The sequence below is a fragment of the Eumetopias jubatus genome, unplaced genomic scaffold (genome assembly GCF_037043125.1).
Source record: "Eumetopias jubatus isolate StellerSeaLion01/CBP00866 unplaced genomic scaffold, mEumJub1_p1.0 scaffold_1, whole genome shotgun sequence".
Classification (NCBI taxonomy): Eukaryota; Metazoa; Chordata; class Mammalia; order Carnivora; family Otariidae; genus Eumetopias; species Eumetopias jubatus.
In genome coordinates this window covers 193221843-193241289 of record NW_028274807.1, presented here as the reverse complement: position 1 = coordinate 193241289, position 19447 = coordinate 193221843, and the positions used below count along the sequence as shown (strand labels likewise).

The 19447-nt window shown below is 44.6% G+C and overlaps 1 protein-coding gene across 2 annotated transcripts in view; it reads right to left on the bottom strand.

Moving 5' to 3' along the window:
- Positions 1 to 19447, bottom strand: part of ARHGEF3 (Rho guanine nucleotide exchange factor 3) — a 309795-nt gene that overhangs the window by 153831 nt on the left and 136517 nt on the right. Inside the window, exon 1 of one of the 2 annotated variants that reach the window (XM_028110363.2) lies at positions 17598 to 17743. The exons of the other annotated variant lie outside the window; for it this stretch is intronic. Within the exon in view, the coding sequence (XP_027966164.2) occupies positions 17598 to 17648 (51 nt within the window). The 5' untranslated portion in view covers positions 17649 to 17743. Of the gene's footprint in view, positions 1 to 17597; positions 17744 to 19447 lie in introns of those variants that run through there. 2 annotated transcript variants of the gene reach the window in all.

Below are 19447 nucleotides of genomic sequence, written 5' to 3'. Positions count from 1 at the left end.
AATATTCCTGTGAAAAATGCACACCCCCCAAAAAATATCCTCTAGATATTTTTAAATGCATAATCTCAATCTAAACATATGAAGAAATATTTAATAAACCCACATTGAGGGACACCATATAACACAACTGGCCTCTACTCTTTAAAACTCTCAAAATCAAGAAATACCAAGAAACCTGGGGAACTGTTCCAGATTAAAGGAGGCTCAAGAATACCTAACAATAAATGCAATGTGTGACGCTGAATTGGATTCTGGACCAGGAAAAATAATAGCTGTAAAATATTGTGACCACTGGCAAATTTAAAAAATTAATGGATTAGTTAATATATCCTGTCAACATTAAATTTTCTGCTTTTGACAATTATACTGTATCAGAGGATGCTTTTATTCTTGCACTGAGGTATTTGGGGCTAAAGGGACATAACGTCCGTAGCTCAATCTCAAATAGGGGCAGAAAAATAATTTACATTTATGTATTATGTAAATGTATACTGTACATACAATGTCTGTACATGGTGTATATACATATCCCTCCCTCGAAACAATGTACTTGAATATGCCAACAACCTCTCTTAACCCAGCTCTTCTGGATACTGCCTCAGGAGGCGCCTGGAGCCTCAGGAAAAGCCATAGACTGTCCATGTGCCAAAGACGTCTTATCCAGACCAACTAGAGTCCATTAGCTCCAGTTTTTAGAGTAGTCTTGACTAACTTGAGAATAATGCGCTTGGCAAAAGTCTGCAGAGAAGCCATCAGGACAATAGTGTGAAAGACAGCTACCATTTCTGATGAGCTATCTGGAAAGATGTCGACTGTGATTAGAGGGACATTTTCCTTCTGCAGCTGTCTTTGAAAGTGCAGGAGGGCCTCATCACAACCCCAAATTACAGGAGGGAGGCAAAGGACCCCCAAATGCCAGGGACATGCAGGTATTCAGGGCACCCCTCCTTTATGGCACTATTAGGTCCTGTCAAGTTTTGAGTAAAAAGCAAAAGTTGTGGCAAGCCACAGATGAGCTGCAGGGAGTGGGGAAGTACTCTGTGCTACATTTTCTAATCCTGAATTTTTGCTTCAAAGCACATCCCAATCACTTTTATCCTGAAGTCTGAAACCAAGGTCTGGATTTTGCAGAATCAAAGCATATTTATCCAGTATTTAATCTATTTCCCAGAAAATCAGTGTTTTGCGAAGAACAGAATTCTTTCATGCCCAGAACTTCCCTGGACATTTCTAAGGCATAACCCAGCACAGAGCAAAGGCTCAACAAATGTTTGTGGACTGATATATGTGAATCAGTGAATACCCTTACCCACAAAAAGGCAAATATAAGGCCATAGAATTTCCTGTCAGGAAAATGAAAACACCAAGAAGTCCATCAATAAAATTTCATTTTTGATTCTCAGGCCCACAGTATTCAATTCTGACAACAGAAACTCAGGAACGACAAGAGACTCACATAAAAGAATTTCACTGTATGGGTTTATTCATTCAACAAATACTTCATTGAGCACGTATTATGTGGTAGGCACTATGCATGCTAGATACATTGCTTAACAAAAGAGAAAAAGGTTTCTGCCCTCAGAAAACAATACGGTCTAGCTGGGGCCGGAGAGTCGAGTAGGGGACAGAGACAAAAAACCAGTAAGCAAACAAACAAGCTAGTTCTAGTGTACAAAGAGTTATGAAGAAAGTAAACCAGGGTAATATGAAAACCTGTGAAAGGGGGTAGAGACAGAGATACTAGAGAGAGATGTCAAAGAGACTTCTTGGAAGACAGACATTTGAAAAGAAACCTAAATGATAGTATTGGAGCTAACCCAGCAATGATGTGGATACCTGAGGAGGAAGAGTTTCTTTCTTTCTTTTTTTAATTAATTAATTAATTAATTTGAGAGAAAGAGAGCAAGCATGCACGAGCGGGGTGGGGGGCAGAGGGAGAGAGAGAATCTCAAGCAAACTCCCCATTGAGTGTGAGCCCCCCGCCCCCCACCTCACAACCCTGAGATTGTGACCTGAGCAGAAACCAAAAGTCTGTTACTTAACCAACTGAACCACCCAGGTGACCCCAGGAGGACATTTCTTTCCTTTCTTTCTTTTTTTTTTTTTAAGATTTTATTTATTTATTTGAGAGAGAGAGCACCATGAGCAGGGGTTGGGGGGAGAGGTAGGGGGAGAAGCAGACTCCCCACTGAGCAGGGAGCCAGATGCAGGACTCGATCCCAGGACCCTGGGATCATGACCTGAGCCGCAGGCAGACGCTTAACCGACTGAGCCACCCAGGCGCCCCAGGAGGAAGTTTTTAAAGGCCTCTCATCATTAAAGGTTCAAGTTCTCTCCTCTCACAAGTCCCTCACACAATACCTAATGCTTGTTCTAACGGGTCAGTGCCTCTGCCCACGTGGTGCTCCCATACCTGACCCCTGTTCTGATTGGTCAGTGCCCATGCATGTGATTGTTTACATGGAATTGTGGCAATTTTCCTTCTCAGTTTATCTGAAAAGGAAACGTGGGTGAATATTTATTCTTCCTCCTTTGTGTTATTTATAGCCATGAAAAAAGTCCTGAATTTCTGAAGACTTGTTAATTTCCTCTAAGACCCTGTGCCAAATCAAGTTGTGGCCCCCCCTCCCACCCCCACCCTCATTCGCTCTGCTCTGAGCTCTGGCCTCCTATAATCCCAGTTCCTCTTCTTCTATGCTCCCTCATGCCTGGAGCCCTCCCCCCTCCCCCCTTTCTCACAATTAACTCCTCATCTTTCAAATGCCAGCCCTGTCAAGGAAGTATTCCAAGATGGGTTACAAACCAGATCGAATCTCCCAGTTATATCCTCTCAGCATCATGTGTTTCTTCTTTGTTGCACTAACCCATCAAAATGTCGCCATTTACTTGCATGATTCCTTGATTAATGTCTGTTTCTTCCCTCAGAGCTGAGTTCAATGAGTGCAGAAACCAGATCAAATTTCATCTACTGTGGCACGTCTAGCACCTTCCACTGTGAGAGCACACAGAGTTTAATGATTTGTTGTCACCATCTTGAAATTCTTAGAAATTTTTTAACAAGGGCCCTGCATTTTCATTCTGCTCTGGACCTCAAGAATTATGTAGCCAGTCCTGAAAAAGAATGTATAGGGACTCTTTGTGACTGGTACTCATTCTGATGCCACTTTTCGGTTCTGAGGCCACTATCCCTAAAAATCCAAAGCAAGTTTGATGGCCAAGCATCTATTCATTCAAATATTACACAAATATTTATTGGGCAACTCTATTTGCCCACAGAGTGGAGCCCTTCTGAGCACAGAGCCCTGTCCATGAAGTTGGCCCTACCCCTGCCTTCCCCTTGGAGGCCCTGATCCATGTCACTTACAGATGCTTCTGACTCTTCTGATATATCCTGGGGTATAGGTCACCCTGGACTTCACCACTCTCTGAACAGCCTAGGTTTCATGGGATAGGACCTCCCTGGCATGGGCCCAACCCTGAAGACAAGAAATTCTTTCCCCATTAGAACTTCAGTTCTGCCTTTTGGCTCAAGTCAAAACAGAAACTCTATCTTGCAGAAGCACCTTTTTAATCTCCCTAATTTTGAAATCCTGGTTCTCCTCAGGATGTTGTAAAAGCTTGCCAGAAATGGCTCTCTGAGTTTGGCAACACTTGCCTGCTGTGTTTCAGCCAGGCTTATCATTGATGCATCTGTAAATGTTTACTTGAGGGGCCACAGACCCACAGTGTTGTTCTACTCACTGGCTGTCTCCCACTGGCAAACAACTGATGAACGCCACACAGTAAATTAAATTTACAGGCAAATTCAGGAACACCAAGTTTGTTAGCAAATCATAATACCATATGGAAAGAAGGAGAGCAAAAATGGAGACCGATGTTACTCATCAGAACAGAGTGTCACCAATACGTTAGGAAGAATGCCAGAGAGAACTGGACATTAAGAATTTCAATATATTTTTGAATTCAGAAAAAGCAAAGTGATACTTTGCTTTATACCATTTGGGTATATACCTTGGGATAGTGTTTCCCAAAGGATAGGTCTGGTGCCTCAGTGGTTTGTAAGATCATGTTAGGCAGAGTGCTTACCAGAGTATCTTAGTTTGCGCTCCACCCAAAGCAGATCCTGGGGTAAAGATTTAGGTATAAGTTTTTTATGTGGGAGACAATTCCCAGAAAGAACTGTAGGGAGTGGGGAAATGAGATGGAGAAATGAGGGAAGCCACTAACAGAGCAAGCGGGTGATGGTTACAGCCATGAGCAGCCAGAGTTCAAACCACTGGGGACTCACCAAGAGAACTGTGTAGGACATTGCTCATAATTTTCCACTGAGGGATGAGGTGGGGCAAGTATTCAATCCACTAACTCCTGCCTCTCTTTGATGGTGAAGGGCTGGCCCCTCAGGGTGTTAACTCCCTTGGCTGGAAATCCCCTCAGGTAGAAGGACACAGAAAGTCGTAGGTGTGTACGGGGACTCTGTAGGTGATGAGAGTAGGGGACCTGGAGAGTCTGCTTTACCCACATCAGATCACATAATAAGAAAGTCATTATGTGGGGCACCTGGGTGGCTCAGCCAGTTAAGCATCTGCCTTCGGCTCTGGTCATGATCCCAGGGTCCTGGGATCGAGCCCCATGTTGGGCTCTCTGCTCCGCGGGGGGCCTGCTTCTCCCTCTGCCCCTCCCCCAGCTCGTGCTTTCTCTCTCTCTTTCTCTCTCTTGAATAAATAAAAATCTTTTTTAAAAACACATTATGTTTTCAATTCACTGGCCAGTCTGAATCCATCAAAGAGAAAGGCTGAGCTTGGGCTATCTCACCTTGAACGCCCACCTAAGCTTACTAACCTCAGTCTGTCTCTTCTGGGGGCAGAGGCTCAGGTAACAGCACCTAGCTAGAATTTAGTTACATTGTTTTGTGCATATTTATTTATCTTAATAGTTCCATTCTATTTATGGCCAGCTTACTGGTTTTCCACTTATCACAATAATATAAACTTTCCACCAGAGGTAAATATAAGAGAAAAAGCTGTGTTGTTTTGTAGAAAATTACTAAGTATTTTTCATTGTGAAGGGCTAAGGTAAAAAGTGATCCACGAATGAGTGAGGTTTAGGAAACACTTGCTTTGTGGAAAATCCCCCTTGTAATTGTCACACAAAGTAACAGTCCCTTGTGTTTTGCCCCGGCCAGCACAGAAAAAGCAACACTGTGATACCTTCCCTCACCCCCCCACCCCACCCCACCTCCCCCCCCCCCCCGCCCCCGCCCCTGCCCCAGGATGACTACAAGGGGACTCCTTTTTCCTGGTGGTTTCTGGAGAGGATCTGTAGCCTTCTGTCTGCCCAGTCATGGATTAAAAATGAAATTTGTATCTAATAGGTCTAACTTTAGCCACAGGAAATGGGAGTGCTTGGGACCCAAGGGGTTAGCCATACTTTGTTTGAGGATGGGCACATTATCTTTACTGAACCTTCTTCCTTCCCCTTTTTGGGAGGGGAGGGGTGGAGGCAAAGGTTTGGGGAACAGACAGGAAGGGAGGCCTGCTGGATCTGTTTCCTGGTCTCGTTTGTGGGAGATTTCTCCCGTCTCTGTTGTCAGTCCTGGCACTCAAATTTATGCTACATCTCATTAGGACCAAGCGGTGCCCGCTTTTGAATGTATCATAAAAGAGATTTTGATGACAGAAACCACCTTAATGAGGAATTTAAAAGCCCTCTATGTTGCAAACATCTAGACACCTTGACTGTAGGTATGAAATGCCTTCTGTGAAAAAAAAGAAAATTTAAATCTCGTGTTTAAAATCGTATATTTGTCTATCTTCTCCGGCTTTACTACAACGTACACAATTTGCAGAAATCGGTTTTATAAATTTTTATCAGAAGCTGTCAGTTCACAACTGATGTGATCTTTCTCATAAAGATATCTGATGCATAAGTAGTAAAATAGAGTGAACGAGGAACAATTTTTAGCTGGTTGTTTTCTACTTTTTAAGGTCATCGAACTAGCTCTGTGACCTCAGGCATTTCACTTTCCCTCCCTGGATCTCAGTTTCATCATCTGTGAAATGAGGGAGTTGGACCAGGTGACCTCTAAAGTTTCCTTCTGACATTGTTTGGATGTGACAACGTGTGGCCAAGGAGAATGCTGAGTGGGAAACATTTTCTAGACATGCATAGGGGATTCCTGATTTTCCTCAAAATCATGGATTACAATCCTATCTGTAAGCAATATTTTTGAAACATAAGGTCTGTGTGCAGACCCCAGCATAGCCTAGTGAACTGAACAAAGAAGGCGGCCCACTAATGGGTAGTGAGTAAACGGACAGAGGCACCTTCCCTGGGCACCTTTTGAGAACCCAAGGCTAATGCCAGCAGGACCAATGGTCAGTGGAAGAGAACAGAAAATGCAAGAGGTTAGGAGAAGAAAAAAAGGGAAGGAGAGTGAGCACGGGAGAGGGCGGGAGAGGAAAAGACAAACATACATACATAAATAGTCAATGCTGGTTATTCGCAATAGTTATGTTCTATAAAGTCTCCTCGAACAGTGAGTAAATGAACACAGGGCTAAGTTTCTGCAAGCCTCTGGTTACAACACGTTGTCAGCCAATCAAGACATAATCTTGCTTTATGTGTGTTTCTAGTTATAGACCCCTTCTTGAATATATATTGTTGATTCATTGACATTGAACTCACAGGCAACAGCACTATAACTTGTACCTAAAGGAAGTCTATTGAACACACGTATATTGTCTGTAAGGCACCCTGCAGCCAGCCTGTGCTTAGACAACACTTCGTCACTACTCTCAGAGAAATTACATCTTAAATAATCATATCAACAGTAGCACAAAAATGTGAAAAACATGGTACTAAACAGATCACAAAAAAGACATTTGTTTACAGTATGAGAGCGGGAACCAGAAAGTAGAATGTTACCTTGACTGACCTCAGGTGAGAACGTGCCTGTCAAGTCATTCAAATTTTTTGCTACTCTATTCATGTCCGTGAATGACTGCAAAAGTGCTCTGGGTGTTGACTTTGGGATTACAAGTACATTTTAGCAAGTGGGAAAATAGGGAATTTGTGAATGGTGAGGACAGACAGTATATGTATGACTGTGTGTGTGTAGACAGAGAGAGAGAGAAGTAAAAAAAAGAAACAAAATGCATGAAATGCGGAAATGAGTATTTCACCCAAAAGAGCTTTGGAGTTCACGGTGGGGTCAGGCCCTGCACAGAGTGAGAACAGTGTTACCCATGTTGCTGTCCTCCTCTCCCCACACCCTTTTTAATCTGAGAGACACAAAGATGCCTCAGGCAGGACTGGCTATATCATTTGTAGAACTCAGAGCAAAACGAAAATGTAGGCCCCCTCGTCCGAAAATTAGTGAGTTTCAGGTCAGCCACAACAGAACATTAAACCACACAGGGGGCCCTTCTGAATGCAGGAAGGACCCTGTGCACCTGAATAGGTCACAGGCTAGAGAAGCAGGCCCTGGCTTCAGTCCCACAGGGAGGCCTGAGTCGGGTGAGGACATGTGACCAGTTCAAAGACAGCGCTTCACCCCACACTACACTTGTTTGCTCAAAGCCTCAGGTCTTGCCTTAATGCCTCAGATTGGGCTTTACCCCAAACACTAGCCCAGGCGGTGCAGAAAAGCCCAGTTTCTCCTTCTTCGGGGCAGATCCACCTGACCCCAAATTACAGCAAACACCGCAAAAGCAAGCAGGGTTGACTGGGTGATTTCTATCTCAAATAAAGAGTGGGGGTCCCCAATTTTTTATTCTTTCCTTATCCAGAAAACCAGAATACAGAACCTGCCTCTTTGTGTTCACACATTCTCACACAGAAGTGCGTGTGTTTCCTGGAGGCAAAGACTCTTTCTGAGTCATCTACAGTTCAGACTTTAGTAACTTAAGCTCTAAGGTGAGGAATGGGGGTAGCACTGATGATGGGCTTGGGGTTAAAACAAGATGCCATTTCACACCCATCAGATTGGTAAAATTAAAGAATCTGACAGCACTAAGGGTTGGAGAAATGGGGACTCACATAAGGTTGGAGGGAGGGTCACAGATGGGGAAACAACTAATTTCGTCCTGCCCAGCATTCCACTTGCAGGGAGCTACTCCAGACTAATTCTTGCAGGTGCTGGGCACTGAGCAACCCGTGCATGGATGTTCATAATGGCAAAGCACTGGAAATAACAGGAATATCTATTCATACAGAAGTGGAAGTTAGGACACGCACAAACAGCCCTGTCAGTCAAAACTGATCCATCAAGCAAGCTCCCTCTTTCGCCCATACCTGACCAGATCATGTCTTTGCTCTCAGATAGATGCTCCGGCATGCCTAGCTCACGCCTCCAAACCTCATTCACATTTGGATAGTACATTTGTTTTCCCAGAGTTTACCTGATCCAACCAGAATCATAAGTTCCCCAGGCCTCCTTGCTTTTCAGACCAGTGGTTCTCAGATTTTTTGGTCCCAGGACCACTTTACACTTTTAAAAATACTGAAGGCCCTGAGGGGCTTTTGTTTATGTGGGTTATGTCTATCATTATTTACAGTATTAGAAAAGAAAATTGAGAAATTAAAAGAAACCATTCTTTTAAAAAGTAGCAAGTGTATTACTTGTTACTCTAATTAACATATTGTAATGAAAATTAGGGGTGCCTGGGTGGCTCAGTCAGTTAAGAGTCCAACTCCTAATCTCAACTTATGTCTTGACCTCAGGGTTGTGAGTTCAAGCCCCACGTTGGGCTCCACGCTGGGCGTTGGTGCCTACTTAAAAAAACAAACAAACATATTTTAATGAAAATTAACTATATCTTCAAGAACAAAAACACAGTGAGAAGAGCAGCATTGTTTGACACTTTTACAACTCTCGTTACTATCTGGCTGCATAGGAGACAGCTGATTCATATATCTGCTTCTGCAATCAAGCTGCTGTGATTGTTATTTTGGTAGACACATACAAAGAAAATCTGTTTTGTAGTGATGTGGTTCATTTCTAGGTCTTGGGGACTCCTAGGGCTCCAAGGATCACACTTTGGGAATCACTATTTCAAATTATTCTCCACTTTGCCCAAAGTTGTCTTCCACCCAAACACAATCATATCATTTCCTGCTTCCTTCAAACTGTCAATGGCTGCCTGTTGTCCAAACTCTGCTCACAAAACCCTTCCCATTTGGCCATTCCAGTGCCTGTCCAAACTCCATACCGCCCTATTTTGTATACTGAGTACTCTGCCCACCACCGGGTACATACAGATGCCTGAACCTATCCTGCATGTTCGTGTCTCTGAGCCTCAGCCTTCCTCCTGCCATAAGGACTCCTATGCATCTTTTATAAGTCAATCCAAAGACCGCCTCTTCTAGCAAGTCTTCTGTGATTCACCCTTCTCTTAGAGTTTCCTCTTTCTGTGTCTTATTTATTTTTTGGCTAGGTAATTCAAGTGCATGAGATTAAATTCCGAAAAGATATACCCTACCATGATAAGGAGACCTCTCTCCCGTCCCCAGCTATCCCTCACTGCCCCAGGAGGCAACCACGGTGATAGGCTCCTTCTGCCTGCTTCCAGAGCTGCTCTAGCCATAAATAAGCAAATCATTTCTTTTACCCAAACAGTAACATACTGTGTACAATGCTCCACACTTGCTTCACGCCATATCTTATGCAGCCTTCCATGCCGTCAAACAAACGTTGGCCTTGTTTTTTCAATAGTTGCCAATGACATTTTCCAAATGTACCATAACTTATTTATCTAGTCCCCCACTGACCGGGTATATGTGTGGTTTTTGATCTTTTGCGGCAGCAAATATCCTTCTATGTAAACCAGTCGACACACATTAAATAGACACTATAGCATTAACACCTAGGACTGGAGCTGCTGGGCCCAAGGGCATATATACTTGAAATTTGATAAATATGGCCAAACTGTCCCCCATAAAAACGGTTCTAATTTATCCTCCTGTTGGCCATACATGAAAGGTCCTGTTACCCTTCCCAGTGTTATCCTACTTGTTAATCTCTGCCAAGGTGGCAGATGAAAAATGCTACCTTATTCAAGTTTAGGCTGCTATTTCTCCAACGAGACCAAATCTCTAGACCTATACTATCCGTATATGAGAGCCACTAGGTATATGCGGCTGTTCGGATGTAATTTTAATTCATTCACATTGAATAAAATTTAAAACTCAGCTCCTTAGCTGTACCAGCTACATTTCCAGTGCTCCATAGCCATTTGTGCCTAGCGGTCGCTGTAGGAGACAATGTAGATACCACCATCATGAAAAGCTCTACTGGACAGTCTGCTCCAGACCCCCATGGCCCAATGGCTACCATGAGCCATATGCGGGTACTGAGCACTTGAAATGGGGCTCGTCTGAACTGAGCTGTGCTCCAAGTGGATAATACACAATTTCAAAGACTCCGTATGAAAAAGAGAAAGTAAAATGTCTTCTTAATTATATATGGATAATGTGCTGAAATGCCAATATTTGGATATACTGGGCTAGGTAAAGTACTACAATGAATTTCACCACTTTCTTTTTCTCTCTTTCAATGTGACTACTAGGAATTTTAAATGACGCATGTGGCTCACATTCTACTTCTCTGGGAGAATAATTCTCCAGAGGGCACAATGCTCTGTTGAGACTTGGATGTTAGCATTTTTCTTTGTAACACAGAAATAATTGTAGTCACCAACGCTGTAAAGAAAAATAGACTCATGGGATTCTCTTCTTCCTCCTCGCCCTTCCCCGCCCCATGCAGACAGGGTGGGCAACAAAAAAAGAAAGGGTGCGATGATCCCGATGACGAAAGATCAGCCCTAAAACAAACCAGTGCACTTCCCACCTGGGCGGCCACAGGCAGGAACCAGTGGCATCTCTGACCCTGAGCAGGGACTGATTTCCTGGTGGCTGTTAAAACAATGCAACAGAGAACAAAGTGCCTTCAAAACTAAGAATAGAAGAATGGCTCCAAATAAGATTTCCAGGACTCCGCAGGAACAAATTCTTCCCCTGCACCGACCCTAACCCGCCTTCCACCCTTGCTTTGGCCTGGCCCCTCGGCTTGACAAGTGTCTCAGCCCCAACTGTCCTGCATTCTCAGCCGTCTGTACACACAGTTCTGGGTGACGACTGGAGGATGGAGTGGAAAGGGGAGACCAGGGAAAGAGGCGACAAGGGCTCTGCGCTAAAGGGCTCACACCACAGCCAGTCAGGCGCCCCTCGAATGGGCGCCTGGGTGGCTCAGTTGGGTAAGCGACTGCCTTCGGCTCAGGTCATGATCCTGGAGTCCCGGGATCGAGTCCCACATCGGGCTCCCTGCTCAGCAGGGAGTCTGCTTCTCCCTCTGACTCTCTTCCCTCTCGTGCTCTCTATCTCTCATTCTCTCTCTCTCTCAAGTAAATAAATAAAAAATCTTTAAAAAAAAAAAATAAAAAAAAAAAATAAAGGGCTCACACCACAATGCTTCTGTGGTTGAGACAACGGCATATATGTTTCTGTCATCTGTGTCTTTGACTTTGGATATGAAAGTCAAGAAAGCTCAAGTTTTGTAACATGATCTATAAATTTGATCGATCAGAATGACACTGTTTTCTAACCAGGTACTGAGTGAACGAGACCTAATTGTATCTGAGCATAAGTTACCTGCTTGAAGGAAAACATTAATTTATTATTATTATTATCATTATTATTAGCTGTGTGCCTTTGGGCAAGTGAATTAACCTCTCTGGGTCTCAGTTTTATCATCTGTAAAATAAAGGAGTTGCCAAAGAAAATGATAACACGAATTCAAAAAGAGATATGCACCCCCATGTTTATTGCAGCATCATTTACAATAGCCAAGATATGGAAGCAACCCAAGTGTCCGTGGATAGATGAATGGATAAAGAAGATGAGGTACACACACACACACACACACACACACACACACACACACACACACGCACATACACACCCTGGAATATTACTCAGCATAAGAAAGAATGAAATCTTGCCACTTGCAACAACCTGGATGGAGCTAGAGAGTATTACGCTAAGTGAAATAAACCAGTCAGAGAAAAACAAATACCATACGATTTCACTTGTATGTGGAATCTGAAAAACAAAACAAACAAACTCTTAAATACAGAGAATGAACTGATGGCTGCCAGACAGGAGGCAGTGGGGGGATAAGCCAAATAGGTGAAGGGGATTAAGAAGTACAAATTTCCAGCTATAAATTAAATCACAGAGATGAAATGTACGGCTTAGGGAATAGAGTCAAGAATCTTGTAACAACTTTGTATGGTGACAGATGGTGATTACGGTTATCATGATGAACACTGAGTAATGCATAGAATTGTCAAATCACTATGTCATGCACCTGAAACTAATATAACATTGTATGCCAACTATACTTCAGTAATAAACTTTTTAATAAAAATAAGTAAAGTAAAGGGGTTGGATTATATGAGCTTTCCTATCTAATCCTGTCCAAATGTGTTGTGAGCCGATGCATATGCAAACAAGACATCACTAACCCCTTCACCTTCATTCTCTCACTCACTTAAAAAACACTCATTAGGCTGGCCATTAATTTGAGCCAGACCCTGAGCCTGACTTTGGCATACAAATATGGAAAAACATCTCTTCCAGTGGATGAAGGTCTTAAGAGAGGGGAGGAAAAAGAGGGAGAAGGGGACAGGAATGAATACTCACAGCAGAGTTCTTTACCTGGGGCCATGGATCTGCAGAGAAATTTTCACATCTCTGAGTTTTCTGAAGAGAATATTCCAAAATGCATGTGACCTCCCAAAAAGCAGAGGGCTAGGGATTTAGAGAAATGATGATAGGCCAGGTACCATGCTAACTAAATTCTTAGTATGTGATGGGTGCTTAAAGAGTAGCACCCAAGGCAGTGCACAAAGTGCATGGGAACAAGGGCTTGAGGGATTTGAACTGGAGCCTTTTTGGTGTAAACCCTGCCTCTTTCCCCACATCAGGGATGATCTTGATTATATGCATTTAACAGGCCAAAATAGTATCCTGCTTGTTTGACCTGGGATGATTGCACCTGCCCCACCAGAGTTTGGAGGATAAAAGGTGATAACCTCTATGAAATACTCATCACTAGTCAGCACTCGAGAGGTACTACAGATACTCATCCATTAGACATTTGTTTAGGACCTACAGCATGCCAGGCCTTGGGCTAGATGTCCTCATTATCTTCATCATTTACTGTGACTATATTTATCCTCCCCCAACATGGCAGAGTGCCCCACACAAATGTGGGCTGAATGAGTAAATAGTGATGATCTCTGTGGTGGATTAATTTATTCTTCAGCAAACTTCTATGCTCTCTCCTGACCGCCATGGTTTGGTACTCTCACTTGCTCTGACCAATGGAATATGGGTGGAAGGGACAGTGGACCAATTCTGAGCCTAGGCCTTAAGGGATATCCTATATTCCTGCTTGCTCCTCTGGGACCATCTGACCTCTGCAGGGGAAGAATATTACATATGGGTAGCTAATGGACCCATGTGGGACAGACCGCCCCCATCAACCTGCACAGTGAAGAATATAAGAACAAATACTTGTTATTGTTTGCCACTGAGCTGGGGTGGTTGTTACTCAGCAAAAGCTGACTGAGACGGCCTCCTTGACCCACATCCAGAGATTTCAGGCCGAGCGTGGCCTTGACTTCTCTTACTTCTCATTAAGGAGGGATTTCAGCAACTAGATTATTTCGTGTCTCTCTCTACCCCATTTTCTCTGGATTGGTAATGTCCCGTTCAAAGAAGATAGAAAAGGCTACAAAGACCCATAATTTGGGCATTTCAGCACCTGGCACAGAGACGGGCACAAGGCTGGTTCTCAGGCACTGCCTGATGAATGAAAGGACGGGTTGACTTTATTCATTTTGGTGGGATGAGCATTGTGGACACCAGTAGCTGGCAGCAACCTGGGTCTCAGATGCTGCAGTCCCTCAAAGTGCAGGAAGTGTACGGGGAGAGACACAACATCACTTCAGCCCACATGCAGTAGATCTGGACGCATTTATTATAATGTATTTTAGGAAACACATTACAGCATTTAGTAACTGCACGACCGAAACCAAGAGTCAGATGCTTAACCAGCTGAGCCACCCTGGAGCCCCAATCATAGCTAGCATTTCTGAGCACTGACACAGATACACTGTTTTAACGGTTTCACAGGTATTATTTTATAAAGTCCTCATGGTAACTGAGACAGGTACTACCATGATCTCCAGTTTTTGCAGGTGAGGTAACTGAGGCCCAGAGAGGTAAAGAACCTGCCCAAGGTCAAGTGGCAGTGAGGATTTGGACCCAGACAGTCAAGCTCCAGGATCCAGGTTCTTAAGAGCAATGTCTCCAGTGGAGAACCTGGTACCCAGTGAGGTTCAGCATTGCCCAAGGTGAACTGCAAAACCGAGGCCTTGAACCCCAAACTCCTGACTCCCAGCAAGCAACTATCCTTGCCCCACGAGAAGCAAGCACCATGGCAACCGCACCTGCAGTTTCTGGCAAGGGCTGGGTGGGGTCTGCAAGAAACAAGGGGGAGAGGTGGTAAACACCACAAGGAAGACTTGGAAGGGAAGAGATGGGGACATAAACAAGGCTGCCAATCAGAGGCAGATGCTCAACAGATGCGAAGAAGCTACAATATGGACAGAATTATCCAGAAAAAGAGGGCTGACAGAGCAAGGGTTTTGTCACACAGGAGCTGCTTCCGGAGCTCTTCCCAAGAGACCCGCCCAACCCGGTCAGCATCGGGAACTGGTTTTCCCTAAGTGACATCCACATAGCCTATATTTAGGTCCTAAAGTCACCCATTGTTTCTGTCTGGGTGGACACAGGGGGTCACCACCCTGACCTCGCCCTCTCCAAGCCATATCTCTGTGTGTTCTATCAAGAGAGGCCTTTTTAGAATCTGGTTTGAATCAACTTCCCCTTTCATGGCTCCCACTTGGCGTTCTGGGCAAGCTGTAAAAACATGGCTGGAGGGGTGCCTGGGTGGCTCAGTCGTTAAGCGTCTGCCATCGCCTTGGGTCATGATCCCAGGGTCCTGGGATCGAGCCCTGCATCGGGCCCCCTGCTCCGCGGGAAGCCTGCTTCTCCCTCTCCCACTCCCCCTGCTTGTGTTCCCTCTCTCGCTGTGTCTCTCTCTGTCAAATAAATAAATATATAAAATCTTTAAAAAAAAAAACAAAACATGGTTGGAATTCGGGCTTTAAAATGAAGTACTGACCTTCTGTGGAATATGCTTCCTTCCCTCAACAAAATCAAACCAGGGTCACATTCATCTTTGTGGATAGATGTTTCACAGCCCTGGCACGGCTAAGTCTTTACACACTCAGGATTCGTGTCTCTGGTGCCCACCAACAGTCTGCGGTCAACAAAACCAGGGACGTGGATCACATTTGCTGAGTGCTGGCTCTGTGCGAGGCACGGTTATGGGTCATTTCATTTATTCCTCATGACAATCCTATAAAGTAGACACTTATTTATCATCCCCATTTTTTGCAGAGCAGAAAACAGACTGAGAGACATTTGGTAACAGGCCTAGGATTGCATGGCTAGTAAGAGGCAAAGCTGGGACGCAAACCTACATCTGTGTGGTCCTAAAACCCATGCCCTCAATCATTACATCCTAGCATTTCTCCACCTATACAGAACTCCCTTGGCCAAATCTCAGAAGATGGATTTATGAGATCTTTGAAGTGTTTCTCCCCTCCCTTTCTCTCCACCACATCCATTTACCAACTCACCTCCCACACCCAGGCCCAATTCCTCTAGATCCTTTCTCTGGAGACTCTCAGAACCGAGACATAAAAATGTATTCAGTAATATTTTTAAGAGCAAAATAAAGGTCAATGGCCACCCAGCCAATTACATTTTTAGTTCCAGTTGATATCCTTGGGAAATGTATGTTTAAATGTACTCATTTAACTTGGAGATAGGAAAGATATGAGAACTATGTTTGACTTTTTGTGCAAGATATTTGCATACCTTAGATTCATTATCAGAACTAAAATGAGTTTAGAGAAACTTCCATTTGACAGGTAGGAAACTGAGTCCAGAAAAGGTAGTGATTTGTCTAGGTAGCCACTAATTGGACGATAGCAAACATCAACCAAAACAGGCTGATTTGCCAAAGGATAGGAAAGCAAAGTATTACTGAAGATGCTGCAGGTGACAGGCGATGTAGAAAGGGCTCCATCATTGAAATCCTCATGCAGCACCTAATAGCTAAGAATGTCATTTCTGGATCCATTCTGCCTGAGCTTAAAGCCTGATCCACCGCTCCCCAGGTAGGTGACCTTGGGCAAATTATTTATCTTCTCTAAATCTCAGTTTACCACCTAAGAAATGGGGATAGTAATAATAGCCAACTCTATAGTGTTGTAGGAATTTCATGAACTAACGGGAGTCAAATGCTTACTCAGGTGGAAAGTATCTAATAAATGTTAGCTAGTGTATTATTTTTCATTTATGTTGTATTAACTATCACTAAATTGTAGTAAGTCATTTTAAATGTTGTCAATTTCTTTATCTCAAAGACTCAAAAATGATTATCAGGTGAGTAAACAGCTGGATGAGTCAGATGGGAAAGGAGAAAGACAATAAAACCATCCAAATCACATGAAAAGATTAAAAATGTATGTCTAGAATGGTCATGTATGAGAGTTGGAATTAGCATTACAAAAATCAGTCTCAGAATTCTGGTGAGAGGAACAGAAAAAGCAATGGACACTTTCTTTGGAAAATAGGGGTGGCTTATCCAAAGCTTTAACACCCACCCACAAACAAAAGGGACAGAGGGAGTAACCTTCAGGCTTCCTAACCATTCTTCAGCCCATTGACATGCAACATTTTCAGCCATTCCTTCAGACATAACCAAACCAGGTACCAACACTCATGAATGAGAACACCAGTGAGTCTGAATCTCCCCTGATAATAATATCCGACTTCATCTTCTCAATGATGAACACATTCACAACACAAGACTCACTCTAAGGAAACCTACGAAAAAGCTGTTCCAAGCAGAATGAACTTCCAAAATTGATTTCAGCCATCTTTCAATCCAAAGGAGAAGAAAAGGTCTTGGAAATCCACTTTGTGACTTTAAAAAACTCCCCAAACAAAAAACACCAGAAGGCAGATGCATCCTTTTTTCCCCTTGATTAACTGAAAACCAAATCTCTTATAAAAATTAAAATACTAGCATCGTGAAACAAAGAGTGAAAGACACCCTCCCCGCCCCCGCTCCCCCCCACACACACTCTCTCTCTCTCCTCCAATCACAGAAGCTAAAGGAAGCGCTAACAGCTAGGCACTCACTTAACTCACCATCTCCAACCAAGCAACCATTGTGGTCTTAAACACAACCACGCAGCTCTTTTCTGATCCACACTAAAGAGACAGGAGTCCCCTCTCCATCATCCCAGGTGTTTTTAACAGCAGCTCCCTGCCCATTTGCTTGGGAGGTGCAAGGCAGCTTCACCCTCCCGCACCTCAGCTCCTGGCACCGCCCAGGCAGGCATGGGTGGAAGTGGGCAGCCCGTCTGTCCCTGGCTCTGCCGCAGGGAGCTTACCTGAGCCCGGACAAAGAAGCAGCACCAAACCATGGGGCGCTCCGGCCTCATCCACGCGGAGTCCCCCGCCCCTAACTGCCACGGAGCCCGGCAGACGGGATTCTCTGAGCTGAGCAGAGCATGGTTTCCCTGGAGGAACTCCTCCCCGCCACTTGGGCTGCATGACAGGAAGTGACAGGGGGCCATCAGTTATAAGTGTCAGAAGCTGAGACCACACCAGCCAAGAGCTCCCCACCTCCGGCGGTTTCCTCACCCGCTGCTGCTTTTTCAGGGCACTGTGCCTTTGGGCATTCAGAGAGAGGCACACCAGAAATCCAGTGTCTGGCTGGCAATCCCCAGTCTGGAGGAAACACACAACGCTCACCGGGTCCCCACCTAAAGCCATGCCGGGCACTCTGGCAGCTCTACAGAGCTCGCTGCTAGGACATCAGGCTTCAAGTCTGGAGCTCTGCAGACCCAAACCCAGCCATCGGCATGAGACAGAGAAGGGATGCCAGGAGAACTTTGTTCAGAGGGGAATCAGTAGAGCCAGCGGCCCTGCCCAGGACACAGAGCCCTCACTGAATCCCAAGTTCATAGCAACTCCATAAATGAGAGTGGTGGTGAACACCACACTCATCTGTTTCTTTTTTTCTCTTAGGCAAATCTCCTCTTCAGAGCCCCCTTCAAAATAGCTGCCTCTGGAAACCTACCTTTCAGCTTTTGACGTGCATCACAAAAGGCCTCACTGCTCTTCTCAGAGTTATTATGGAAATAACTCATGGCTGACATTTCTCATTTTATGAAACGGGATCTCACCAGAATGAACACCTTGCCCGGCTCACCTGCCTTTTACAAAACCCAGACTCTTTGGGTGAGATAGATTGTCTCACAGAGACCTGCAAGGTTTCAGGCAAAAACCATGGCCTGTTCATCCCCTCTGCACAGACAACTCAACCCCCTCACCCTCCTTATATGGTAGAGGTGGGTCTCAAATCCAAGGAGACATAACTTCAGCGCAGCTTTCAATTATTTATTTTTAGTTTCTAGTTTTCTGATGGTGTAGTTTGATTGGCAAATTTTAGCTGCAAAGATTTAGGCAAAAGTCTCCCGGGGCTGTTTTACAAATGCCCAGATTTTTAAGAGCTTTGACTTGTCTGAGCCCTGAGTAAAGTGGGGGACCCAGCAAAGAGGGAACAAGCTTCCATCTAAGACGGGACTCCAGAGCATCCAAGCAAGCAGGCTCTCCCCATCCGCTCAGGGCAGTGACCTGGCCCCTAACAAGCGCCTCGGAAGAGTGCCTTGTGCCCTGCAGGCATTACAGAAGAAAACACCAGGCTCTGGAAGCACAAGGATGAACCACCGATGGCCGGAGAGGTGCTGCCGGGATTTGCAATAAGAGTATTGAGGGGCCAAGAAATAACTGAGCCCGACCAACACATTTTTTTATGGGGACAAAATCTGGGAAGGCTTCTTAGAGCAAGAGACACATGGGTAGAATCTGAGGGGTTTTCTAGGCAGGAGAATTGGCAAAGGCAATAGCAGGAATGTGCAGGCCCACGGGGTACTCTGCAAGAAAAGCAAATGCTTTGAAAGCACTGTTCCCCGACAGACTTGGGTCTTGCTTCAAAGAGCTTGAAGGGGTCCTGTTTGGAGAAAGAAGGAAGTGAAATGACTGTGAAAAAGGCTCAGCCCTTTCAGGCCACCATCTGGGTCACCTCAAAGCCCACACGTGGTACCTACCAGGTCTGGCACTCAGGAAACCCTCGGCAATGCGCGCCAAAAAACAGCAGGGCCCACAGAAGGTGGGTTTCAGCTCATCCTTGGGATCCCCTATGCCCAAAAGCCTGATTCCCCACAAAGCAAGCCTG